This window comes from Acanthochromis polyacanthus, chromosome 13 (genome assembly GCF_021347895.1).
Source record: "Acanthochromis polyacanthus isolate Apoly-LR-REF ecotype Palm Island chromosome 13, KAUST_Apoly_ChrSc, whole genome shotgun sequence".
NCBI lineage: Eukaryota > Metazoa > Chordata > Actinopteri > Pomacentridae > Acanthochromis > Acanthochromis polyacanthus.
Window position 1 is genome coordinate 4,663,931 of NC_067125.1, and position 27,131 is coordinate 4,691,061.

Consider the following 27,131-nt stretch of genomic DNA (forward strand, 5'->3'; position numbering starts at 1 on the left):
CTGCAGTCCAGGTGCTGCTGCTCACAGCTGCTCCGATAATTATAGAAACTCTGAATGTGAAGCTAGAACTAAATGTTGTCATGAAACTACGGGATGTGTCGGAGTACTGGGAGGAAAGCTGTGGTCAGCAGGCCAGATTTGGGCCTCTAATAGAGTTTTTACTTTAATGTCTTGCATTGAAACTTCAGGTATAAGCACGACTTTCTACCTACAACGGTATTTTGTAGAAGCAGATCTGTGCTTTCTGGGGCTGAGACTAATCGATCAGCTGTTTGACTGAAGACAGTGAAAATGTCTGTTTTAATTTACCACAGCCCAAGGCATCTTCACAAGGTTCAGTATAGCGTCACATGACAGGAAAGACAAGAAAAGCAGCAAATCGTCACAACTGAGAAGCTGAAGCTGGGAAATGTTGAAACAAAAATAAACAAAAATATTGGTTTAAGAATTAAAGTGTTCCTGTCAGGTGTTTTCAGGTGTGATCCTGATGCTTTATTAGTCTGATTCTGTGCTGACATTGAACTAAATTAGTCTGATCTTTTAGCATTTAAAGCTGCTACAAGTCGTCAGATTATTGATTAGTAATAATCAATGCTGACACAGATGTTTGGGACAGATATAATAACGACAGTCTCACAGGTTGTACAGACATCAGTTAATTTAAAAACTAACTTTCAGACCAGTTAGAGCTTGTCAGAGCACAAATCTCAAACTAAGTTTAATTCTTTTTCATAAAAACTGGACCTCAAACAAAGTTAGGTTTAAAATTACATAATTTGTTTCACAATTTATTGTAAAAACAATACAAATAAGATAATTTAATTTTAAAAACTGGGCTTGAGTTTTCTGTTTTCACTTGTGTACTTTGATTTTCCCAAATGTCTTGAACAACAAACCGGATATAATTTCAATTAGTGTAACAGCACGTTACATTTTAATCACCTTTCAATGGTTTATCCTTAATAAAACTTTATTAGAAGTTAATTATTAACTTTATGGACTTATTGGAGCCTTTACTGTCTCTGGATTAGTTTTTCAGAGGCGTCTTTCCTCTACTTTTCTGTCTCTGTTGATGCACAGAATCAGCTTTTAACAGGAAAAGACACTGAATAACAGGATAACTGCAAAGGTTAATAACAGATTATATGTATGGTGGAGAAAAACAGACAATCACATTTTAGGGCTGCAGGAAGTTCCATTACGTCATAATTTAATTTTGAAACATAATTAGAGGAATCTGACATTAGTTTGCATCACATATAAAACATATAAAAGCATTTTAGGACATTTTAAACTGAGGCCTGTTAGTCTGACAGCAGTTCATGTGCTCTGCAGTGTAAATAAAGAGGATTCATTGATTCGTTGGTTCGTTCGGCCCATAAACTGGGGTTTTCCTGCTCAGAATAGACCTTTTAAAGGGTGTGATCAGTCCACAGTGAGACTGACGCCTTATCTGACAGAAATCTGCATTTTCCTCTGAGTTTTGACCATTTTATGAACAGAAAGTCTGAGTATATGAAACTCCAATTAGTAAAACTGCCCAAAAAACTTCCAATGCTGTTTTTATTCTGAGTTTTTATCTCTTTGGCATTGCTAGTTTCCCTTTCGTCTTGACTTGACAGAAATTCCCCTCAGTAGGAAAAAACCCAGTAAACGTGGAAAATGCAGCATTTTCAGTGGAATTTTAATGCTTGTTAATGAGGATGTTTCCTTTCTGTGCGCGTTAAAATCAGTTATTTTGCTGATATTTCAACACTGAAGGAGGCTCTCTGCTCTCCACACAAGTCCTGCTTTAGATTCAACGTGTGATGGAGTTTTACCACGAGACACGATAAACATGTGACATGTATGACATAGATCTTAATTTAGAGCCATTTTAAGGCGCTACTAGCTTTGGTTCAAATGTAATCTGAATGTGTAAAAGAAAGCTGTTTTATTAGAGTCTAAAATGAGTATAATGTGTGTGATTTATAGTGTAATGTTGTGATGTTTGGCCGGCAGCTGATGCTCATGGAAAGTTGTTTGTGTTCACCAGATAACAGACTGAAGTGTTTTTTATTTATGGAGCTGCTTTATCTCAGCTGAAGATGGTTTGGTCACCAGTTAGTCCTGTGGTGGACTGTAAGATATTCAGAGACATGAATCATGTGGACAATTTAAACCAGGGTCAAACTCATTTTACATTCTGACCAGTAAAATCACAGCATAATGACCGATAAATACCCACAACTTGAAATGTTTCCTTTGCTTTAATGCCAAAAATGTTCACATTTAACTGATTATCTTTTCACAAAACATCATGAACAACCTGAAATTTCTGAAGAAAAATAAAAACATTATTCCTCAGTTTATTATTTCCACATTACAACTAACTGATCAGAGCATCTACAAAGAAACACAACATTTAGTCTCAGGTATCTGGAACTGATGATGTGTGTTTTGTTTTATGATCAATAACAAAAGACCAAAAACAAGACAAAATATTACAAAAGTGAGGCAAAAAATGGCAAAAATGAGACACAAAACAACAAAAGGGAGAAACAAAATGAGACAAACAACATGAAACGAAGCAAAAAAGAGAGACAAAAAAGTTACAAAGCGGCAAAAAACAGACAAAAACACGACAAAAAATTAGACAAATTACACAAGCAAGACAAAAAACAACCCAAACAATGAATAAAGTAAAATGACAACAATAAGACAAAACACACAAACGAGACAAAAAGGAAACATAAAACGACAAAAAGAAGAAACAAAACGGCAACAGCTTGAGACAAATGACAAAAGTCAGACAGAAAAAGACAAAAAAACGACAAAAACAAGACAAAATATTACAAAAATGAGACACAAAATGACCAAAGGACAATCTAGTATTTTACTTTATGATCAAAACTTGTCTTGGTCTAGAAATTATTTTAAATTTATAGTTTTAAAGATTTACAATCTGCAGTTAATGTCTTCTCTGTCATTTTTACACTTTACAAAGTCGGACCGGATTGGACCCTCTGGAGGGCCGGTTTTGGCCCGCAGGCCACATGTTGGACACCCCTGGTTTAAAGCTTCACCTTCATATTAACTCAGGCTGCTGCTAATGATTGTTTTAATGAATCTGTCGGCTAGTTTCTAGGTTGTTTTTGGACTATTTAGTGTCAGAAAATGGAGAAAAATGTTAATCTGTGTTTCCTAAAGACCAAGATGACAAATGATGTTTCGTTTAGCATCATCGAGGAGGAAAGAAACGAGAAAATAGTCACATTTTAGAAGCTGTAGTTAGAGAACTTAGACTTATTTTAAATAAAAAATGAAAATAGTTGGCAGTAAATTTAGTACTTGACAACTCATCAGTTATATCTGTGAACGAACAATCAGCCTTAAGAGCACAAAACTTCCAAATAAGATGGTAAATCAGACTTTTTTTCATATTTCAGTGTTATTCTCCACATTTATTTCAGCCATCAGTGAGGGTAAATAGAACTTATTACCTCTCGTAATGTAGGAGGTTCAGGTTGTCAACGTTTTGGTGCCATTTCCTCTTTTGGTTTGTGACTCAGTGTCACCACCGGCATTAAAATAAACACTAGAAGTCACACTGTGGGTTGTTCATCATTCTCTGTTGTATAAAGTAAAGCAGAATTGTCAGTTCTGTTTGTTGGATTCCTGCGATACTAAAGTGAAACTTAGAAGCAAACATTCTCAATCAGCCTCTGAGCTGTTGTCTAGTGGAGGTTTATTCTGAAAGCAGATAAAACTAGAACATTTATTGTTGAATTCTGAGTGTGTTAATGCAGCTATTGTTGGTTTTATGTCCTGCCAAGAAATCCCAGATATTATAAATAAATAAAATGTATTTAAATGCTTCATTTGATTTAAAAAAACCTATCTCTGAGCTTTTATTTTGATAGTCCGGTATGCTACAAAACATCCTCCCAACGTCCTATGACTTCCTTGGGGCTTTTATTTTGAATAAATGACGACTTCAGTTACGATTTGAGATGTTCATCCTTTTTGAAATCCAGTCCAACTCTCAAATTAACCTCCAGCTGTTGTTTGATCAACAAAAGGAGGATCTTTACCTCCCTGATGATCTGAAAACATCTGGAGTCCAAACTAAATTTAATTTGCAGGATTAAAGGGAAACTTCACCAAAAATCCAGCAGCACAGTAGCATCGGTCTGCTGGATGGTCTCTCTGAGTTTTGAGGCAGCTGGTTTTCTTCATAATTCTTCTTTCTTCAGCTTCTTCCTGGACAGAAATATTTAACCCTCCTGTTGTCCTCATTTATGGGCACCAAAAGATATCGTTTCCTTGTCTGAAAAAAATCCAAATTATAAGCAAAAAAATTCCCCAAATTTCTGAAAACTCCAATAATTCCTTAAAAGTTTCCCTTAAAATTTTATTTTAAAAAAATCACACAAATTTGGCGAGAAATTTCTCGTAAATATTTTAAAAAAAATGAGTAAAATCATTCAAAAAATGCTGAAAATATATAAAGGGATTCCATATATATCTGTAAAACTTCTAATATTTTCTTTGAGAACATTCACAAAAAACATCTACCCAAATCCAGCAAATTTCACGTTTTTAACGTTTTTTTTCCCACCAAAAAATGTCCAAAGATTTTCCCAAAATGTTGAAAATGTGAGCATCAGAGGTTTCACTGTGAAAATATTTTTTTTTTCACATTTTCAAACTTTGAAATGGGTCATTTTGACCCGCAGGACGACACGAGGGTTTAAAAATGTAACCTGAACTTTCTCTCTCTCCGTTTGTTTTCAGATTTGTCTCGTAATCGGCTGTCGGAGCTTCCTCTGGAGGTTTGTCTCTTCGTGTCTCTGGAGAGTCTGAATCTGTACCAGAACTGTCTGAGGTCTCTGCCGGACGGACTGCTGAACCTGCAGGCCCTGACCTACCTGAACCTCAGGTAACACACTCAGACTTAGATGCTGTTTATTCTGACGTGACTAAGCAGACTAGTTGTCTCCATATTGGTCTGTTGTTTTTCTTTATTCTCTCCTCAGTCGGAACCAGCTGTCGGTTCTCCCCGCCGTCGTCTGCAGCCTCCCTCTGAAGGTTCTGATCGCCTGCAACAACAAGCTGGTTTCTCTGCCAGAAGAACTGGGCCAGCTGAGACACCTCACCGAGCTGGTCGGTCATCGCTCGCCTCTCTGATTATTCACTGATCGAAGACGTTATCGATTCTATTGATCGCTTATTGATGCTTTTGGCTGCAGGATGTGAGCTGTAATGAGATCCAGACCTTACCTGCCCAGGTGGGTCAGCTGGAGGCTCTCAGAGACCTGAACATCCGGAGGAACCACCTGGTCCGGCTGCCTCCAGGTACGATACAGAAACCACACACCTGTACGCTGTGATGTCACTGCAGGCAGGTGAAGACTGAACTCTGAACTTAAAGGTAGTGAGTTTTTTTAAAGAACAGCAAAAAAGAAACCAGATCAATGTTCGGACTAAATCTGATTCAACACACTGTGATGGTCACAGCAAACTATTTGTTTTAATTGATCAGTAATAAATCATTTAATGATTAGGGAGTCTGTAGAACGGTAGAACCTCTAAATTATAATGTTTACACCGTTAGTTACTGATCAGTGGACATGACTGAGGAACTTTATATTTATTTACAGTAAAACTTACAGTGACAGAGGGAATATAAAATGTAAACCAGCCTTTGTTGCTTCATTTTTGCTCCTTACTTGAGATTTCTTTAAGCTTTTTTTTCTTTTTACCAACAAAATGAACCAAAACGCTGCAAAAAAAGGAAAAATCTTAGGTAGGAAATATTTAAATTCAACATCAAGCCACATTTAAATGATTCTCCAAACCTCAGTAGACCAAAAGGAGACCACGTTTTTGTTGCTACTAAACCATAAAGTTCATCTTTGGATGGAAGGAAAAAAAAACGCTGGACTGAAATGCTGTTGAATTTGTTTGGATTTCACTGAAACAAATTGCTCCACAATTTAAACAACTGACTAAAGAAAGCTAAAATCATCCAACTATAAGATAAACATTGGCGTTCTGCTTGCTAAATGACAGGAAGGAAACAAGCCGACAGTTTCAGAATAAAACTAACTGCTTGTGTTTCTGCCGTCCAGAGCTGGCCGAGCTTCCTCTGGTCCGTCTGGATTTCTCCTGTAACAAAGTGACCTCCATCCCCGTCTGTTACCGACGACTCACACAGCTACAGACCATCGTCCTCGACAACAACCCTCTGCAGACGCCCCCCGCACAGGTACACAGGAAGTGACATCACTGGTCGGTCTGTCTGCATCTCAGGTTTAACCGCAGTTTTCTCTGCAGATCTGCATCAAAGGGAAAGTTCACATATTCAAGTATCTGAACCTGGAGGCCAGCAAGACGACGCCCGACCTCCCCGACTACGACAGACGACCTCTGACCTGGTACACGATCAACACACACACACTCTGCTCCTTCAGAATAAAAGCCTCAGTTAGTGACCGCCTCTGTTTCTCGTCAGTGTCGATGAGCTGTATCCCGGCCGTCCATACGGAGCTCTGGACTCCGGCTTCAACAGCGTCGACAGCGGAGACAAGCGATGGCTCGGGAACGAGGTCAGACACAAACTCTGTCTTTATAAAGAACCTCGCTGATGTAACACAGAACCAGAACCTAAAATATGTACTTTAAAACTCTGGATTTAACCAGATATATTATACCTGAGAGTTCTAGGATGAAACCAAAGGAACATTTTCATGAATTGAGGACTGGGGATGCACATTTTAAAGTTTAACTGATAATCAGCATGTGAATAATTATAAACTGATCATTCAGACTTTTTTTAACAACTGACACAAAATATTTACCCTAAAATAAACTCATTTAAGGTAGTAATTTGAAGTACAGATAAACAAACACCAGATAAATGAATCTAAAATAACAGCTTAGTTTACAATTCCTGTTCAACAACTGAACCAAGAAAATCTTACTTGTTAAACACAGAAAACAGGCGTCAACAGTAAATATCCTGTAACTTTATCAATCTCTTTACAGCAGTTTGATAACAGATATGATATGCTATATATGTGTATGATTTGGTGTCTTTTTTTACAATTTTCTGCTGCAGAGTAATTTGACAATAGCTCAAAATTACAAAAACTTGACGTAAATGGTTCGAATCGCTCCTAAAATGACTTGGAACCAGTCAAAACTTCGATAAATTTTCTTAAAATGACTTGAAACCACCACAAAATGACCAAAACTTGCTGGAAATGACTTGAAGTTTTCCTAAAATGTCACGAAACCATTCCAAAATTTCTAAAAACTTGTCGAAATTTACTCAGAACTTTCCTAAAATGACTTGAAACCGATCCAAAATTTCTAAAAGCTCATCATAAATTACTTGAAACTTCCCTAAAATGACTTAAAACAATCTAGAATTTTTAAAAACCTTCCTAAAATGACTTACAACCAATCCAAAATTACTTAAAAACATGTCGGAAATGACTCAAAATCATTCTAAAATGATTTAAAACCAATCAAAAATGACTAAAAACCTGCCATAAACAACTCATAACCTTCCTAAAATGACTTTAAAACCAATCCAAAATTACTAAAAACTTGTCGAAAATGACTTAAAATGTTCCTGAAAGGACTTAAAACCCATCTAGATTTAAAAAAAATTTGACTTAAATGACTTAAAATATTCCTACAATGAACTGAAACCAATTCAAAATAACTAAAAACTTGTCACAAATTACCCCAAATTTGTCCTAAATGAAAAGAATGTGTTCAAAATTAGCTAAAATTGTTCAGAAAGACTCAACACTTCTAAAATGACAGAAAGCTGGCGAGCTAACCCAGACAGCTGTCAGACACTTTATGCCATTTGATGCTGCAGAATTCATTCATACTGACGAATAATTAATAATTAACATCCTGGTTTTAAAAACCAAGGGCTCGGCTGCACAGTTTATCACAATTAAATGAACTCAATCAGCTGTGATGTAACACTTTAAAATGCTTCGCTGATAGAAAAGTCAAACCTGATGCTTCCTGATCTGACATCCAGCCTTTGGAGATGTTTTGGCTTCACTTCATGAGAACTTGATGCCGCCTGAGAACAAACCTGCTGGATGTTGTGGCTGCAGTCCAGAGTAACACAACGATCAAAAAAATAAAAATCTGATAAGTCACTGAATCACAGCGACTCTGAAGAACACGTCCCACTGATGTGAAAGTAAAAACTGCTGGTTTAGTTTTACTGCTCTGTAGAAAAGGAGAAGTTTGATGCAAAGATTAGCAGGAATGAAGCTGAACATGGATTATTTTAAAAACGCCTAAAATCAAAAACTAATCCTGATCCGTTAACCGTGACTGTAGTAAAAAGTGAAAAACAAAGTTAGGGTCTGTGTGAGTTAAATATTGAGCCTTTTAAATCTATAAAAGGACCTTAAATCAGGAGGTTAGTTTCATTTCTAGTCTTCTGTTTGGTTTAAAACCTCCACATCAGAGCTCTGAATGAGTTATCAGTTTATAAAAGCTAGTTATCATGATTTCACTCGTAGATCTTGTTAAAGGGACCGATTGCTAAAACATTCTTCCTGCTTTGTGTCCATTCAGCCTTCAGAGGAGCTTTCAGAGCTGTCCAGCAGAGTGGCCGAGATCAGCCGAGACCAGAGACCGAGAGGAGGAGGAGGAGGAGGAGGAGGAGGACCGCTGCTGGCCAACGGAACACGTGAGCATCTTTACTGACCTCAGATCAGATCATGTTGGGAGTTATGAGGCTTAAACTGCAGCTGCTGACCTACTAACTGCTACCGAGCCTCAGTGTTTGTGCTTCGTGATAACTGGAGCTTCTCAGATTCACATCAGCTGATATTCAGTTTATTGAGCTGCAGATTAAATATTTCTCATCTGGTTAAAGTCAGAAGCTCATAATGACAAATGAAGAACATTTTTTTTAGACTTTTTTGGGACTTTACGGCAAATAAAAACGGTAAAATTAGCCTTTTATTTAGAGTTTCCATCTAAAGGTTACCTGTAAGTTTGTCCTCACCTGTCAGAGTTCTCAATCTGATCTTCCGTTTCCAGATGTGGAGTTGGAGCAGATCGACTTCATCGACAGCTGTGTGGGGGAGGAGGAGGAAGACGAGGGCCGGAGTCGAGGAGGAAGAGGAGACAGCAGCAGCCTGAGCTCTCAGTTCATGGCTTACATCGAGAGACGCATCACCAGAGAGGTCGAAGCTCCGCCCACACAGGGTTTCTATTCACACGAGGACAAAAACGTCTTAAAATGTCTCGAGCTGCCACAGAAAAGTTGTTTTTCTGGAGATTAAGCTCAGTGGTGAATTGTTCTGCTGTATTTTCAAACTGCAGCATTGAACTCTGATTCATCAGGACGTTAGAGGTTTGTCGTGTTATTCTGCTTCATCAGAGTCATCTTCTGTCTGTTGTGTCTTCAGGGTTCTCCAGTCAAATCCAGTTTGTCCAGAACAGAAGACACAAAGAGACACAGCAGGTACAGAAACCAGTTCAGTCTGAGAACATGTGTGGATCACCTGTATACCTGTCTAACTACCTATTTAACTACCTGTCTAACCGTCTGTCTTCCAGGAGTGTGGTCGATGGCGTTGCAGCTCCCTCTAGCTCCCACAGCCAGGTAACACCTCCTCCTACCTGTCTGATAGGAAACCTCAGAGACACTCTGCTCCTTCAGGACTAACTGTCTGTCTGTCTGTCCACCTGTCTACCCGTTCAGAGAGGTGTCGGTCCAGGTGTGGAGAGGATGAGGAGGGAGGCTCAGCTCGCTGCTCTCAGGTACGACGAGGAGAGGCAGAAGAACCGATCTCTGCAGAGGGACAGCGTCACCAGCTACTCCAAGGTACCACCAGTTTAACCAGTCACCCACCAGTTTAACCAGTCACCCACCAGTTTAACCATATCATCTGCTAGTTGCTTTTTTGGACTGTATTGAAGTCACTGCAGTCAGATGTGTTTTTTAATGTTTAATTTCTGAATTATGTCACATTATTATGATATTTTTGTTGAAACAGGAGCTGTATTAACATCAGTCTGTTGTTGTTTTTCAGCATAAAGCAGCTCAGAGTCCAACCAAGTCCAGTCCAGACACTGAGGTGAGACTTTACCTGTTGCTGTCGGTGTTTGTTTGTCCAGTCGAGTGTCGTTTCTGTCGTCTGCTGCAACTGAAAACTCACCGAATTCTAACGAGCAAAATGCGAAAAAACCTGAATTAATGGCGGGAAATAAAGAAGCGTTAAAGTGGTGGTGGTGGTTCCTGCTGCTGCACTCAGGTCATTTAAATTTAACCCTAAAGGAGGTCTTCAGTTTGGTTCATTACCAGCAGCTGTGTTTAAGCCACGCCGCCTGTGTTTAGGCCACGCCCCCTCCATCACCACACCTGTTCACGTCTCGTCTGTTTGTGTTAATGTGTGTGTGTGTCTGTTACATTTATGTGTGTTCAGAGTGTGTACCCCTCCAGACGCTCCACCCACACAGACGACTCCGCCCTCTTCATGGTAAGAGTTTAGCCCTGCCCCTTGGAAATCTACTAACTGATTTTCAAAATAAAAGCAGACAAACGGGCAGGAATCAATCAGATTCACGATTCGTCACCAGAAATGTCAGACATGTAGGTTTATTATTAAAATAATAGTAATAACTGGTGAAACAGCAGCTTCCTTTAACAACAGAATCAAGAAAAAATACAGAATAAAAGCATGAATACAGCCACAGATAGGATTAAAGAGCAGTTCAGTTTCACAGTAAGAGCTTCAACGTGTTTTTGAGGCAACTTAACAGGCTCTGCTTCTATTATAATTAAAGAAAAGCTGCTTTTGACTAACTTTAGTTCCCAGATTATCCTGAGGAAAAACAACAAAACATTGATCTGCACCTTTATTCCTGTTTGCATTAATTTAAATCATGCCTGTCGACGATATGTTGGAGCTCCTGAAACAAAAGTAACACCGAAAATGTTGTTTCATAGTGAAAAACTTTGGATTCACCGACATTCAAGCATTTTTTTATAGGAAACAGTGCAGCTAGCCCTGGTTTTTATTGATTGAATAACAGTTATTGTCGAGAAGGATTACTCTTTTTTTTAGTTTTGTTTTAGAAAGTAAAAATTGCTGATTCTTTTTCTCTGTCGTTATTTTTGACTAAATTAAACAACACCCGAAAAAACTTATGAAACAGTAAGAGTCTGTCCACTTAATTTAGAGTCGATTGAACGTCGGTTGGTTTGTTTTGATGTATAAAAAAAAATGTTTGAAAATGAGAAAAAAGTTTGAGGCAAAACAGAAAAGCTCCAAAAGGATCCGAGCGTCCGGTTAAAACAACAGAGAAGTGGGTTTTGAGAGTATAATTTCTAAATGAGAAGTTGAAAAATGTTTTCTTAAAATGTCTGAGGCATCATTTCTGCAGATTTGAATCTGACTGATTCTGTCTCATTGAACTGAATCTGCTGCATGCGACTCCACAGTTTCCTCATCACTACAGCATGAACACACCTGTCACTCATTCTTCCTGTCACTTAGACCCGCCCACCTCCTGCATCTTTTCCATTTCAGTTCCTCCTCGGCGGTGGTGTTTCATCTTCCTGTGTGCTGCATGGTTCAGTTCCATTCGTGTTTATTTATTATTAAATGTTCCTTTTTGCGTGTAGAGACACTTTTATAACACGAGCCACGGTGTTTAGAGTCGAGTTTGTGAGTTTTTTTCCCCAGATGGACCTGTGAATTTATGAAATGAATCAGTAAAATACACACAAGACGGCACAAAAATCTGAAGATCTGAGTTGATTTAAGCTGAATAAAGGCCGTGAAAGGAATTAAATGAAAGCAAAACGTGTATATTTTGTCCTTTAAGCTGTAAACGAGCAGATTTATTACATAGAAAGGTGAAAAGGTTGTGGTGACTATACTCGTTATTTTAATTCTTTATATGAAATTAGAATTATTTAAGTAAATACCATCATATTTTAAACATGTTAAATTAACTTAAAGGTCTCATAAGGAGCAGGCTGTAACCTGTCATTTCTCTGTTACTAATCCATAAATTAGAAACTGAATGTGCTTTCTGCATTAACACTTTCTTCTTCTTCCTCCTTCATCTGTTCATCCGTTGTGTTACTTAATTTTCTCGACACTTTTTTTGCTCTTTGCATCCTATTTTCCTCCTGTCATCACTTTTTCTTTAATTTCCTCCTCCTTGTTTTTCTTTTTTATGTCTTTCTGTCTGAATTTCTGTGTCAGTGTGTTCTGGTGTTTGAGATCGACTTTGACACAAACACAATAAAGAGACGACCTGGTTCACACAGACAGGTGAAACATCAGGTTTACCTTTAACATCCGACAATTGATTTGACGTATTTCCAAAAACCTGACATTACGTAAAACTAAATACAGTCGAACCAGAACCTCTCACTTCTGTTTTCTATTTCTGTTTGAGTTTCATCTTTTTGTTTCGGCCCTCCTCGTCTCTCTTTCTCTGTGTTTATCTGTTAGTCTGTTACCGGAGTGTCTGTAGACGGCTGTCGCTCTCATGCTGCCTCTGACAGCGCCGCCTCCTGTCTGCTGCAGGTACTGCAACCTGCATGCTGCTGCTCAATCTGTCTGAATGTCTGCTAACAATCTGTTTGGTTCTGGAAGCTTTCGGAGGATTGATCTGCTGTTGGTTTCTCTTTGTGTCTGTTTGTCAACACTTTCTGACTTCCTTGTTGTGGTTTTCAGCTCCACCGGTTTCTACTGAATCTTTAAGAACACCTGCTGTAGGAAATGACTTGAAACTCATCCATAATTACTTTAAAAAAGACTCAAAATTGGTCAGAAATGACTCAGAGGTAAAGAAATGGTTCAGTCAGGCTAGAATGAAAGTTTTAGAGTGACTTAAACCCATTAAGAACATAGATAGATAGATAGATGGATAGATGGATACTTGATTAATCCTAAGGGAAATTCAACCTGTGGACTGATGAAGAAACAAGTCTGAGTCAGTTCAGTTGTTCATATAATGATGCTGCCACCTCCATGCTTGACAGTAGGCAAAATGTCCAGAGGAGTCCAAGATCAACCAGAAGCTTGTAGATATAAACTAGAAGGGTTACTTAACCAAATACTATCTTTTCTGTATGAATATATGCTCAGAGGAGTAATTCAAAGGATAAAAACCCTGATAGTTTAGAAGATGGACGGTACGCACCTTGAGTCTTTGTGGGAACATTTTCAGTTCCTCACATTCAGTCGCAGTTTCAAAAAAGTCTTAAGGCTCGTGACTCTACGGTGGAGTTTCTTCATGATGAGTGACTTGTAGGTAGGTCCATCAACCAATCAGGATGGATTAGAAGTCTCACAAATCTGTAGTTTTAACTGTTCACTGGAGTTTTTATCATACAGACAGAAACAGAAGTTATTTGGGACTACTTTCAGTGGTGGATGAATTCAGTTTTGTGATAATAATAGGATGTATTAGAGCTCGTGTTTGTAGATGCAGTCAGTGTTGGTTTGAGTTTGAACTTGGAATTAAGATATTAAAGTTAAGCAGACTTGGAGTGAACTGCAGGTGTGTGATCCAGCTGAAGATCCTGCAGGTGTGTCACTGTCATGTGCTTTGTCTCAGCAGGGCGAAGACAGAGCCGCTCTGTCACCTACAGGTAAGACCACCAGAAACACGACCCTCATATCTTCATTTTTCTCTGCTTTTCAGATAGTTTTTGACTCTATATCTTGGTTTTTCTTTCAGCCAATCAGTCACCTTCCTACCCCGGCTCAGGGGGCGTGGCTTCCTGTCGGACAGCCGGCGTGAGACCAGAGAGTTTCCTGTATCGCCTAAGTCAGAAGGAGGAGAAGAGGAAAGGTGAGGTGTTGCCAGGTGATAATCTTGAGTTGAGACCACCTTCACAAGCCAGGTGTAGAAACGTTGATTAGTTATTAATTGCTGTTCATGATTTAACCGATTTCAGATGTATTAACTGAAACAGAGGTCATACACAGTTGGTCCTCGGTTTACGATGTCCTTGACCTATGGCATTCAATGGTTACATTGCCATCTGCTATGGATTTATTAAGAAAGTCTTGTTCCATCATTCCAACGTACGGCATTTGCGATGTTAAAACAAATTTTGTGCGGGAGCTAGTTGGCGAACAAAGCAGACAAATACGTCGTCACTATATGAGGAAGACAATTTACATTCGCTTGTTGTATGCCACATTGGATTGTGCCGCATTCGCTTTCTTAGGTTTGTGTTGTTTTTTTGGAAACTTTTTGCCCTTCATTATGGTTTCCAAGCATAAGTCAGACTCTTCTGATGGCAGTGCTTTGAAGAAAAGGAAAGCCATCACCATGGGCATGAAATTAGACATAATAAAATGCTCAGAAAAGGGCAAAACACCGACGAACATCGGCTGCTTGTATATGCACAAATATGAGTTCCAACTTATGGCGAAAATCACAGTACGTCGCTCCATAGGAACGGAATTCCAATTTAAGTCGAGAACCCTGTATATGGCGGAAAATGTATTGTCAACTCGCTGTAGTACCTGATTGCGCCACCAGGTGGGGCTTCTTGCTGGGTTTGCACTGTAGCGACCCAAGGAGGCATCACTTGGACTACAGGCAGTTCTATATTGGCAAGCAAAGAGCATTTTGGGAGCTCAGCCAGTAAAGTTCCCCCATGAGAAAGTCTCCTGTGACGCTTAATGCCTATTGGACAGAGTTTTGTTTGCTGAACTGCACTATACTGTGATCCAGAGGTTGATTGGTGATGCCATTAGAGCACGTTATCTCGTTCCAAACACCTACATCAGGACATGGACGGATCTCCACTGAGTTAATTTTGTGTGATTGATTAATTAATTACTGATTGATAAGGCTGCCAGTTGTTGGTTAAGAAGACCGTTTGCATAAGTCAGGTGTGTCTGACTCCTCCCTCTCCGTCCTCCAGGTGACGCTGCTGCTGCTCCTCAGAGTCAGGAGGAGACTCCTGCTGCTCCTCCTCTGGTTGGAGAAGATGCTGAGGTGGTTGAGCAGCTCAGAAAGGTGAGTACCTCCACTTGTCTCACCTGGACACACCTGCTAAACTGTATGTCCGCTTCACACCTATATGCTCCATATTAGTTAAAGTTGCTCTATGTTCATTGAAGGTACTATAAAACGAGTCACATTGCTTCTATTTTTCTTTGTCCAGAACATTGAGGCTCGTCTCAAAGTGTCATTGCCTAGCGACCTGGGAGCTGCTCTGACGGATGGGGTGGTGCTGTGTCACCTGGCCAATCACGTGAGACCGCGGTCCGTCCCCAGCATCCACGTCCCCTCCCCTGCTGTGGTGAGTCGCTGGTTAATAGACGTAGATCTACCTGCTGCTGTCACCTGTGGTGATCCTAACATCTCCCTGCTCCTCGCAGCCTAAACTCACCATGGCCAAATGTCGACGAAACGTAGAGAACTTCCTGGAGGCGTGTCGCAGGATCGGAGTTCCCCAGGTAACAAACACACCTGGATGACTGGTACTCAGACTGAAGCTTCTTCTCTTCAACTAACAACTTTCTTCCTTCTCCTTCATCCTCCCACCTTTCATTAACCCTGTTCTGATTCTGTCTCACTCCTGTGCCCACTCCACCATGTCCATCTCACCAACACAAACACACTCAGGACCGTCTCTGTTCGGTGGGGGAGGTCCTGGAGGGGAAAGGGGGCGGGGTTTATGGGACACTTGCTGTGTTGCTGTCCATGGCCCCGCCCCTGATCAGCCTGTCCCCTCAGGCCCAGCTGGCCGGCTTCGCACTCTTTTACCTGTCTGTCATGTCGGTGCTGTGTGCCATCTATGTACACCTGGCGCCGCATGCCTGGACCTGAACGCCAAACGTCTGCTGACCGCCGACTCCACAGATAGAAGGAGAAACCGGCAAATCCTCAAATCTGCTCCTCAGAATATCTCTGTTCACAGCACATTTAAAGTCGAACATTTTGACATTACCCTAGCTAAGCACAAATACTGGAGGTACACCGGATGTCTGGCTCTGCAGCTACGTTCCCTTATGGAGTCTGGACTTGTTTCTGGGCTAGATAGGAAATCTGGGCGCTTTTACTGCAGGAACTTGTTTTGTGGCACCATGAACTTTTGTGGGTCTGATCTCACTACAAGGACTGGCTATTTCAGGGCTGTTTCCATGGAAGATAAAAGCACTTACTCTAGGGTAGCTACTTCTAAACAGCCCTTCAAAACTGCTGTGTTGGACTCAGTGCTGACTTGTTAGAGAGGACAAGACCCACCATTTTTCTGCCCTATATCGCTATCAACAACATTAAATCACCATACAGAGGGTCCTCGACTTATGTCAGAGTTCTGTTCCTCCGGCCCGCTGTCAGTCGATTTTGGGAAATCCATTAGAAGAGTCTGACTTACGCTTGGAGCCATAATGAAATGCAAAAAGTTAGCAAATGCAGCACAATATAAGGTGGGGTACAACCAGCGAATGTACACAAAACTGTCTTGTAGCACTGCATGACGACCTATTCATCCGCTTTGCTCACCGACTAGTTCCACATAATGACAAAACGCTGTAGGTAGAGGACGTTGTAAATCGAGGACCCTCTGTATAGGCTAGTATTTCCAGCTCTTAGAGCTGAAATTGTTTCAAGTAAGTATTTGTTGTAGCTTTGGAGCACTCAAAGTTAACGTCACAATCAAAACTGTCCGATCTTCCACTGCTATTGCTGAAGGAACTGATTCAGAGGTTGTTTCTGTTTATCTTTACGCCTGCCATGAGTTCCTGCAGTAACAAGCCACTTGCGTATATTCCTTCAGAGATTTTTGTGGCTTGCCGAAAACTAAATCCTTTCAAGATACAACTTGATCCAGTACTTAAATCATCTAAGCATTAATGCAAATAATAATAATTATTATGCTGGCTAGGTTGTGGCCACTTCATGCTTTCTGTGTCCATGTCACTGTTCATACCCCTCGATGCGCCTCACTCAGCTACATGGACGGTTGCTTTCCCCTCGTATCGAACACAGAAAAAAACATGGGGATACAGCAGCCAGTTACGGATCTTCTGTATACAGTGTTAATGATTATTTCTGAGGTGGGCCAAACACAGTGTGTGAATGTAGCAAAGGACTTTTGGAGAAATGAGGACCTCCTGCTGTGTTTGGGAAACAACATCCAAACAAAGTTCCTCCAAAGTCTTCCTTCCATTGCGAGTCTTATGAAGATCTATAATGGTGTGGATGAAGAGAATGACCTTAAACAGTATCTCCTTATTCCAAGTATTTGTTTGTAGCACCACTTGTTTTCTTGGTACTGGTATGGACGTCCACGTGGTCACAAATTTTGCGTGGACCTTAGCAGACCAGGATAGATAATGAAGGTCCCATTGTGCATGAAAGCATGAATTGGCCTTTAGAAAGTAGCGAAGGAGAAAGACATCCTCAAACCATCCCAGGGTCAGAAGGGTTGGATAAACCCTGTGGTGTGTCCTGGGTCTTCCTCATTGTCCACTATCTGCTGCCCGAACCACGTCAGCCAGCTCCTTTCAAAGATAATCCTGCTTGTATCAACAATCTCATTCTTCTTGTCACACCTCACAGTGCATGACCACAATGGAGGATAGTCCTTCACCTCCACATGGTAGATCCAGAGGACTTTCCAAACCTCTACAGGGGGATCCTGAAACCTCACTTCAGTCCCTTGTATCCACAACTACAAGTAAAGGAGCTTAGATCCTTCTTCAATATAACAGTCTGCTGTATTACCTGGACTATTATCAGTGTTGCACCTGTTCATCTTCTGGGACTTGCTTGTTTAGATATTTGAATGCCTTTAGCTGAGCACCACAGCCTCAGACTTTGTTGCTGCTTTGTGGTCACCTGTAAACTACCCCAGAGTACCTGGATGTCGCTGCTTCATACAGTTGACTGAGCTACATCTTTCATATGAAGATTATAGCTCTGTCCAAACTCGAAAAATATTCCAGCACTTCCAAATTCACAAATCCACATGGGTCCAGACCTTTAACTTGTCTCCAGGTGTTCAGGCCAAATTTAGAATGAGGGCTTGATCTTTATATGCCTTTGGTTAGCAGTGTGGATGTGATTTCTGGGATCAGAGTCCAGGATTATTTTGCCTTTTTGCTGTGACTTGATGGAGAGACTTGCCACATTACAAATCAGAGCCCAGCTGATGACACCAATGTGTCCCTTCTAAACTCAGCTGTGCAAAAATCAAAACACTGCCTAAAAGTCTCCCCAGGTTGCTGCTCCTGCTGTTTCAGAATACCCACGGTCTGCTTCATGTGATCCAGATGTTGGAAGCATTTCTCTAGACTTGAGGATTAGGGTTACTTTTATCAGATCCACAAAATCCATTTATCAAATCCAGATCGTATTAGTTTTATTATCGTGTCTGACAGTGTTCAGCTTTCAGTGTCTGTCTTTTTATGCTAATGATACCATTCAGATCAACTGAGCCTGTAAGTGCTAAAATCCCTGCTGTCTAAACTTTCAGAGACTCGAGACTCAAATCACAGTACTTCAGCTCAAACATTCGATACCTGACTTGGAACTCAATGTTGAATTAAACACCAAAGACTCACAACTTCACTTGAATTTTACTTGAAATGACTTGACATTGTCCCCAACCTTCTTGGGTGTCTTACATTTCCTGCTAACTGATCAGTGTTTAGTCAGTTAGTCTTTGATAGTACACACTAGCACACCAACAAATACTGACTGGTTCGGGACTCGAAGCACAAAAATCAATACTTATCTAGGTCTTAACTGGGACTTGTTACCTTTAACCTGGGATATGTTGATCTTGACTTGATAGGTTTGATCTGTTACTTGCTAGTCTTGACTTATCTTTGATGTGGGACTTGCTGGTCTGAACTTGTTACCCTTTACCTGAGACTTGCTGATCTGGACTAGCTATCTTTGACTTGGGACTTACCTTTGATCTTGTACTTGTTACTTTTGTCCTGGAACTTTCTCTGCTGGACTTGTCACCTTTGACCTGGAACTTTCTCTGCTGGACTTGTTACCTTTGACCTGGGGCTTGCTCTTCTGGACTTGACACCTTTGATTTGAGGCTTGTTACCTCTGACCTGGGACATGTAGGACTGGGCTTATCACTTGCTACCATTGACCTGGGACTTGTCACCTTTGACCTGGGACTTTCTCTTCTGGACTTGTTCCCTTTGACCTGGGGCTTACTCTTCTGGACTTGATACTTTTGATTTGAGGCTTGTTACCTCTGACCTGGGACATGTAGGACTGGGCTTGTCACTTGCTACCATTGACCTGGGACTTTCTCTTCTGGACTTGTTCCCTTTGACCTGGGACTTGCTGGTCTGAACTCGGATCCAAACAGAACTTTGTCTGCTGAACTCCGTTTGTTTGTTTCTTTTGAACCTGAGAGGATCATCCAATCCTTCCTCTGCTGAAGTTGAAACTTGACAAACACCCAGAGTTGGAAGTTTACCCTGAAGCTTGTTTCCTGCCTGTTGAAGCTCCGCCCCCTGTGCCTTATGTTTGGCTGCCTGTCTGAGTGTTTTTTTACTGTTTGTAATGTGGTTCAGCCTTCCCGATCAGAAACCTGCCATACTCTTCGTAAACATGTTTGCCTGAGAAAAAGCTCTGAGCACCAAAAATCAGAGTTTCCAAACATGGTCTTCCTTCCTGTAATGCCAACAGTGATACTTAATGAGAAGTCAGAGTGTCGGAGCCCTTTGGCCTTCGTAGAACTCTAAGACCTCTATTTCCACTGCAGGAACTTCACCTACCGAGGCCCATTTTCACTGCTTCACTTTCTGAACCTAAATCAGTGGCATCAGTTCACTTCAGTTCTCAGGACTGTGATTGAAAAAACATACCAAAGACAAACACAGTCTGCAATTAAACACAACGGCTTCAAGTTACTGCAGTGTTTAACCACAGTTTAAACAAACTACAGTCTTCCATCTCATTAGACAGTAAGAGGCTCCACCTGGTGGTACTACAGCTGATCTACAACACATTCTCTAACATGAATGTCCTTCTGCCTTATCGATTAATGTCTTTAATCTGTTACATTAGCAATGGAAATTAATCAGTTAACGATCAATCATTAACATCCACAGTGGAAGCACAAGATTGTACATCAGACTAAAGCGTAAAAGAATCTTAAAAGTCCAAGTTCTGGGAAGATTCTGGAGCCCAAAATTTTCTCTTTAAATATGAGACTTGAGGCTTAGTTTACCGTTAGCTGAGAGGCTTACTAAGGGTGTTGCACAGCATCCTTTGAAAGGATTCCTTAGTGAAGAAAAAACATTACAGAATCATTTAGACGGAATTAGTTTGTTTGCTTAGATTGATGCTGATGCCTGCTATCACCTCAAAATGTGGTCCATAAATAGTGAAAAAATCACGAAATTAAACTAGTCAGAAGAAAAGATGGAATTTCTAGAGGAAGAATAAACTGAAAAGTAGTAGCAAACAGAAAACAACAAAAGTAGAAGGAAATTACAACGAAAATTAATTCACAAAGACTTTGCGTGTTTTGGTTCAGACTTGAAGGTAGTTCAGCTGTGAAGGTCTTTAGCGCACTGGTTCACCTGTTGTTACGGGTTTCCTAGGTACTGAAGATCTTCTCCTTATCTTACCGTTTAGTGGACATTTTAAGGAAATCACAAGAAAAAGATTTACCTCAGTTTTGTACAACAACAGATTTAATTTTAATAAAACCTTAACTTAGACCTAAATTAAAATCCTAACTGGGTTCCAGGTTAAAGTCCTGCAGTGGAAATGGACTCATAGACCCTCTTGGACATGGACTTGATTACGGCGTCCTACAAGCGTGAACTGAGAAAGGACGGAAAATACTTAAGACTTGACTTTTATAAACTGAAGAGTGAGGATGATGCGTGTTTTTATCAGACTCTGTGCCTCTGCTCTGCCCTGATGTTGGAGAAAACTTTTCCCTCCATGAATAAAGTCGATTAAAGCAGCTCTGACTCACTTTGTGTGTCTGTAACAATAACGAAGGTCTTATTCTCAGCAGAATCAAGTGTGTTATCTCTAATTATACTGAAATCTGTTTTCTATTTTCTGATGAAGACCATGGAACTCTGCTGAAAGCTCTGGAACTCTGTCTCCTTTCTGCTTCTCACCTTTTTTTCCCCTCCCATCACTTCAGTTGTTCCTTTTTTGTTGATGTCACTGCTCCTTGTTTTTATCCCTTGTGTTGCCATGGTTACGGTTATTTTGTTGGTTTATTTAAGTTTCCATCCATTGACCCACCTTTCCGTTGTCCCCACCCCTCACCCCTCCCCTCGCTGTGTGTCTTCTTCTGTGGTGTCTGTCCATGCAGAGTCAGTTGTGTCTTCCTCTCCACATCCTGGAGGAGCAAGGGCTCCCCCAGGTGGCCGGGACCGTCAGCGCTCTGCTGGACCTGGCCCCGCCCCGACATCCTGTCACAACGACAACCACATCATCATGCACCGCACCTGGAGCCTCCGTCATCATGTAGACCACTCGGACGCCACCGCACGCGCTGAGTCGGCCTCCTGTGGCGCTGCAGGCAGTCGGGTTAATGCAGGGTTCTGATCAGCCGATCATAGAGGAAACCACATGTCGGTCGTCGACCAATCAGAGCTCGTGCTTGTCCCAACTTGTGATGTCATCAGGAAGCCAGAATGTAAACAAACAGCTTCTGATGCAGCTGTGGACGTCTGCGGGTCGCACCGTCTCCATGGTTACAGTCTCTGTGCTCCTATTGGTCAGCATCAAGGTTACAAACACATTTCTGTCTGTAGAAGAAGAAAAGTTAGTCACGATTAAAATAATATTCATGCAAAATGACCATAAAAGATCAAAGGTTTGACTGAGATTTAAAACTCAAAGGTTTTACTTTTCAAAGGTCATTTTTTTAAGTTTTATTTTTTTTATCTCAAAATTGACAAAAGAAAAGTCAAAAGGTTCTACTTTTAAAAAAGTCATTTTTTTAAACAAAAAATGACAAAAAATTGCTCAGATTTTGTTAAATAAAAAATTTAAACGTGAATAAGAAGTCAGAAAGTTGACTTGAAAAATATTTGACTTTTACAAAGTCAGTTTACCTTAAACATCTAAATTATGAGGAAAATTGTTAATTTTTTATTCATAGTTTTGCCTCAAATTATTAAAAAATACATCCAAAGGTAAAAAAAACGTTAAACTTTTGAGTCACAATTTGAGATAAAAAATGTTTTATATTTACAAAAAGACTTAACGGAATTTTGATCAGGTTTTATTTATTATGCAAATTTTTTAAAATTCTGACTAACTTTTCTTATTTTTAGTGTTAATTTTTAGTTAACACTAAAGTTGAATTTAGTTAATTTTTGGCAGCAGCAGGCTTCCATACAGACTTTTGACAAGTTCGTCTTTTTGTTTTTGAGGCTTCAGGATGCAGCATCTGTTGTCGTCAGGATAAAACTTTCAGCTGGTATCACAGGCGGGAAGATTTTATGTGAAAACAGCAGCTGGATCTGATGGAGACGTGAGCAGAAAACATCTGTTGCTCAAACAAAACTTAAACTAAATTAATCTGCACACAACTGACGACATTTTGATTTAGTTTTCTGTCAAAGAAAAGCTTAAAATCCTCACATTTGAGAAGCTGTGACTAAAATTTTGTACAGATTTAGGATATTAAATATTACACTTTGTCCCTCCTTTTTCCTACAGGGTATTTCTTTGAGAGGGGGCTCAAGGTTTTAAAAATAATGTACATTCAATAATAAAATCATTACAAACAACCTTATTATTAAACACAATACCAAACCTAAACATTCTTATGAAAACACCTAAATACAAGCTAAACAAAGTATAAAAAGATTAATATTTAGTTAAATGTGGCATATTTGCATTGCGAATCAATCTAATGTAGCAAAATGCTAACGTTATTTAACACTGACAAAGATGGTTTGACGTGTTGTGCTGCTAATCGCTAACAAACCTTTTTTGTTTATTTAAAGGACACTAAGGTAGCTCATTAATATTAGCAGCCGATATTGATGTAGTTGGTTCAGAGGAGATGCTAACATGACGCTAAAAATATCACACTGGTTGGCTTTTGACTTCAAGAATAACAGCTAGCTGTAAATTAGCTAACATAAATTTGCTTGGTTTAAAATCAATATAAAAACAGTCACAGAGATTAGAAGGACAAAATGCTAACTGCTAACAGTTGAGAATCTAAATTCAACATAATTTGAAAATGCTACCTGCCAACTTTGGCTATTAAATTATTTTGTAAAGTTTATAACATTAGCCATTAGCTTCAGCTAACACAAATCTTGCTTGTATGAGGTTTAAGCTAATGCGAACAATACTCAACATTGATGAAGGTGAGTTGTTTTGAAAGTGACACTACAGCTTTCTGCCGATATTAACTGATTAAACTAGTTGGTTGAGAGACTAAGCTAACACAGTTAACTATAAACATTAGCCATTGCTTTCTGGTCCAGAATTGAGCTAATATAGCTCAAGACTAACTCTGCTAAATGCTTTCAATGGTAAATGTACTAGCTTGAATACGACAGTGAGAATTATGATAATGGTTAAGCTAGCAGTAAGTATGCAAACATAGCTCACTGCAGATGTTAGTACACATTTAAAAAGTTAATATTGGGTGTAGCCAACACTGCTAAATGCTAATAGTAGTAAAACTTCGACTGAAACAGACTTAAATATTAACTGACATCGTGAGACTTTAACACAGCAAATGCTAGTTGGTGAGCTAATGCAGCTCAATGCTTATGTTAATGTCCAACACTTCTGTAGTTGTTTAGTGTTGGCTCTAAAACAACTTACTGCAAACATTAGACAACATTATTAAGTTAGCCGGTTTGTAGATTAAGCTAATACAACTGACTGTAAACATTTTATTTAATTGCTTCTTTTGGGTTTAAAGATAATCCAGAAATCATCAATAAAGATGGTGTAGATTACACTACCAACGCTAAATGCTAATGTTCGTGAACACAGGTGTACAGTAGTCACTTTAAGTATGCTAATATTGGCTAGCATTATGAGAGTAAAACTAACTGTAAACAATATTTTGTTAGCTGGTTTTGAGATTAAATTTAAACAGCTGGCTGTCAAACTTTAATCTTGAATTTGAAGCTAATGTAGCATCATGCTAACGTAAGTGTACTGCGAGTGTTTTGAAAATGCTAATTTAACCTGTGAAGGAGGTTTGGAGTTTGTGCCCAAACAGCTTTTTATGAAGTTAGGCATTTTTAGTTTTGAATTGAAGCTAATGTAGCCTCGTGCAAACATAAGCACACAGTAGTTGGTTTGGAAATGCTAACTTCATCTAACATTATTAACCCAGTAGTTTTCGGGTTTCAGCGAACACAGCTAGTCATGAAGTAAGATATTTTTAGTTTTGAATTGAAGCTAATGTAGCATCATGCTAACTTAAGTGTTCAGTAGTTGTTTTGGAAATGCCAACTTATTATAAACCCAGTAGTTTGAGTTTGAGCTTACACAGCCAGCAATAAAATTAAACATCTTTAGTTTTGAGTTGAAGCTAATGTAGCCTCATGCTAGCATTGATGTACAGTAGTTGGTTTGGAAATGCTAATTTACCTCACACTATGAACCCAGTAGTTTGAGTTTGAGGTAACACAGCTAGCCATGAAGCTAGGCATCTTTGGTCTAAGCTAATTTAGCTCTTAGAGCTCACGCTACACAACATGTTGGATGTTTTCAACGTCTCCGTCAGATCCAAACTGTCAGAAATCATTTCAATCAGAGTGAATGAGCAGATGTGTCGATGATGTCAGACGGCTTAAGATCCTGATTGGAGGACGGCGGTCAGGTGATCACCGGGTGAACTGACTCCTGCTGACGGACTGCTTGTGTACAAATATATTTTGTAAATATATACATATATAGATATATTCTGTATATGAGGCGGTGCGTGTTACCGTGACGATGGAGTTGATCAGTCACCACAGCAACTCCTCTTCTTGTGTTTTTTTTTTTAAAGGTGCAAAAACAAAGTTGTTTTCTCCTCCTGTTGGCTCCAAACATCCAGATGTTTGTGTTTACACCCCAAACCCACATCGTTATCAATAAACTTTATTTATATTCAGCATTTTGAGAGCAGAACCACAAAGTTTTACTGATTAAACTCAGTAAGAAACTCTCAGCCTCCGTCCTGCATGACGTACAGAAATAAACAAACATCAAACATTTCAAAGAACAAACACAGATTCATAGAAAGAAGAGCGTAAGAAAACCAGTTTAATTAAATTACAAAACTAAATTATAAAAGGTAGAAAACATTGTTAAATAAATTCATGTTTTTACAGGTTTTCTAGCGCCTTCAGCGGTTTTTCAATTTCCTCCTTGTTTTTATTCTCCTGTTTACACTCAGAACATGAATCTGGTTTGCTGACGGAGGAGAAAATGACGGCAGCTTTGTTTTTAATTTAAACTTTATCGATGTTTTATATTTGCATGTTTCATCGAGGCTGAGTTCAGGTGACCGGAAACCTCAGAGTTTAACTTCAAGTTCTTAGGCTTCTTTTTGCTTCTGATTCACCTGAACGCAGCGTCAGAACTTCATCGGAACATTTCTACCCTGAATTCTGACTCCTAGGCTGAGCCCCGCCCCCTCAGCCACCTCGGCCAGTCAGATGCTTTGCTGCAAAGACTGTGGAAGACTTCAGAGACTCACCTGAGACTGAATCATCAGAGGAAACTGAACCAGGAGAGGATCTGGTCCAGCTGCCTGTGAGGCTGAACTCAGGGTGCATCGGTCCCTGGAGACAGTGCTGTGATTGACAGGTCTGCTGTCCAATCCTGTGCCTCTGTGTCCTGAGCAGGCAGACGGCGACGAGGGTTCATGTTGTACAGACCTTTTATGTTTTTCTTCTTCTCCTGGGGCGGTGATGGGTCATGTGACAGATGGGACAGGTCATGTGACATGGTGACGGGGTCATGTGTGGAGGAAACGTGACGGTGCAAGTGACGGGTCATGTGATGAGTCGTGACAAACCCAGAGACGACAGTTTAAAGGACATTCCACCGTTTCTAAAGGAGACAAACGGGACTCACAGTTTTAGACATTTTTCCACTTTTGCTTCATTTTTGCTGAAAGCTGTAAAAAAGATTTGAACGCGGCTGTTTGAAGAGTTTAAGTCCTGAAATAAATATTTTAATTTGACTCTTTAAAGTTGATGCTTTTATTGTCTTGAGCAGAACGTAGTGACAATGTGTTCGCATGTTAAGGGTCAATGAAAAACCACTGAGGCTCATTTATTACTGTTCCTCTGGTGTTTTTTAATTATAGACTAGACCTTAGCGAGTCACCATAGTAACCAGTGACTCAAACGTGATTGGCTGATTGATACTGGACTAAGAAAGACAGAAAGATTAAACCTTTATTAATCCCACAGAGGGGAAATTTACATTGTACAGCAGCAAACAGAACACTTATTTACAGCAAGATTTTTAAGTAATTGCACAGCATCAGTATTTACATTTTTTATTGCACAGTTTGTAAATGGGTGAACAGAAACTACTGAGAGCTTGATTGTAAAGTGTGACTGCAGCAGGAAGGAAGGACCTGCGGTATCTCTCCTTTAGACACCGCGGGTGAAGCAGTCTGTCACTGAAGGAGCTGCCCAGTGATCTTACTGTTTCCTGCAGGGGGCGGTAGGTGTCCTCCATGATGGACACCAGCTTTGTCATCATCCTCCTGTCTCCCACCACCACCTACAAACATGTCTGCCTCCATCAGCAGTGTATGATGTTGTAGTGGTTCCATCAGCAGGACAAATCTACACACCTGTTACTGATGACGTTAATGAAGCCTTGATGTACGTTCTAATGGGTTCTATTTTTCTAGTCTGCAGTAAAGCAGCAGCAGCGCCCTCTGCAGGTGGTCCAGATAAAAGCTTACAGCACCTGATTTTTTTGTCAGCAGATTGCAGACAACGGTGGAGCGCAAGAGTCACGTCTGCAGTGTGTGTGACAAACACTTCACTGAGAAGCCAAGCTTGACCCGCCACATGAAGCTTCATGGTCTGAAGGAGCACAACTTCAGTGTGTGCGGGAAGAGCTTCAGCACCAAGCCTCACCAGCGTGATCACGCAAAGATCCAC

The 27,131-nt window shown here is 40.0% G+C and overlaps 1 protein-coding gene across 12 annotated transcripts in view; it reads left to right on the forward strand.

Annotated features, from left to right (window-relative positions):
• Positions 1-26,191, forward strand: part of lrch3 (leucine-rich repeats and calponin homology (CH) domain containing 3) — a 29,048-nt gene extending 2,857 nt beyond the window's left edge. The window contains exons 2-22 of one of the 12 annotated variants that reach the window (XM_051957561.1): positions 4,777-4,921; positions 5,019-5,145; positions 5,232-5,337; positions 6,114-6,250; positions 6,319-6,419; positions 6,497-6,590; positions 8,599-8,713; positions 9,070-9,215; positions 9,441-9,496; positions 9,592-9,637; positions 9,737-9,859; positions 10,068-10,112; positions 10,461-10,514; positions 12,252-12,320; positions 12,504-12,578; positions 13,615-13,648; positions 13,738-13,851; positions 14,939-15,033; positions 15,182-15,319; positions 15,399-15,476; positions 21,341-26,191. In XM_051957561.1, coding sequence (XP_051813521.1) covers positions 4,777-4,921; positions 5,019-5,145; positions 5,232-5,337; positions 6,114-6,250; positions 6,319-6,419; positions 6,497-6,590; positions 8,599-8,713; positions 9,070-9,215; positions 9,441-9,496; positions 9,592-9,637; positions 9,737-9,859; positions 10,068-10,112; positions 10,461-10,514; positions 12,252-12,320; positions 12,504-12,578; positions 13,615-13,648; positions 13,738-13,851; positions 14,939-15,033; positions 15,182-15,319; positions 15,399-15,476; positions 21,341-21,499 — 2,057 coding nt within the window. In that variant the 3' untranslated portion in view covers positions 21,500-26,191. The other 11 variants (XM_051957564.1, XM_051957559.1, XM_051957560.1 and 8 more) reach the window with 11 other exon arrangements.
• Positions 26,192-27,131: the final 940 nt, after the last annotated feature.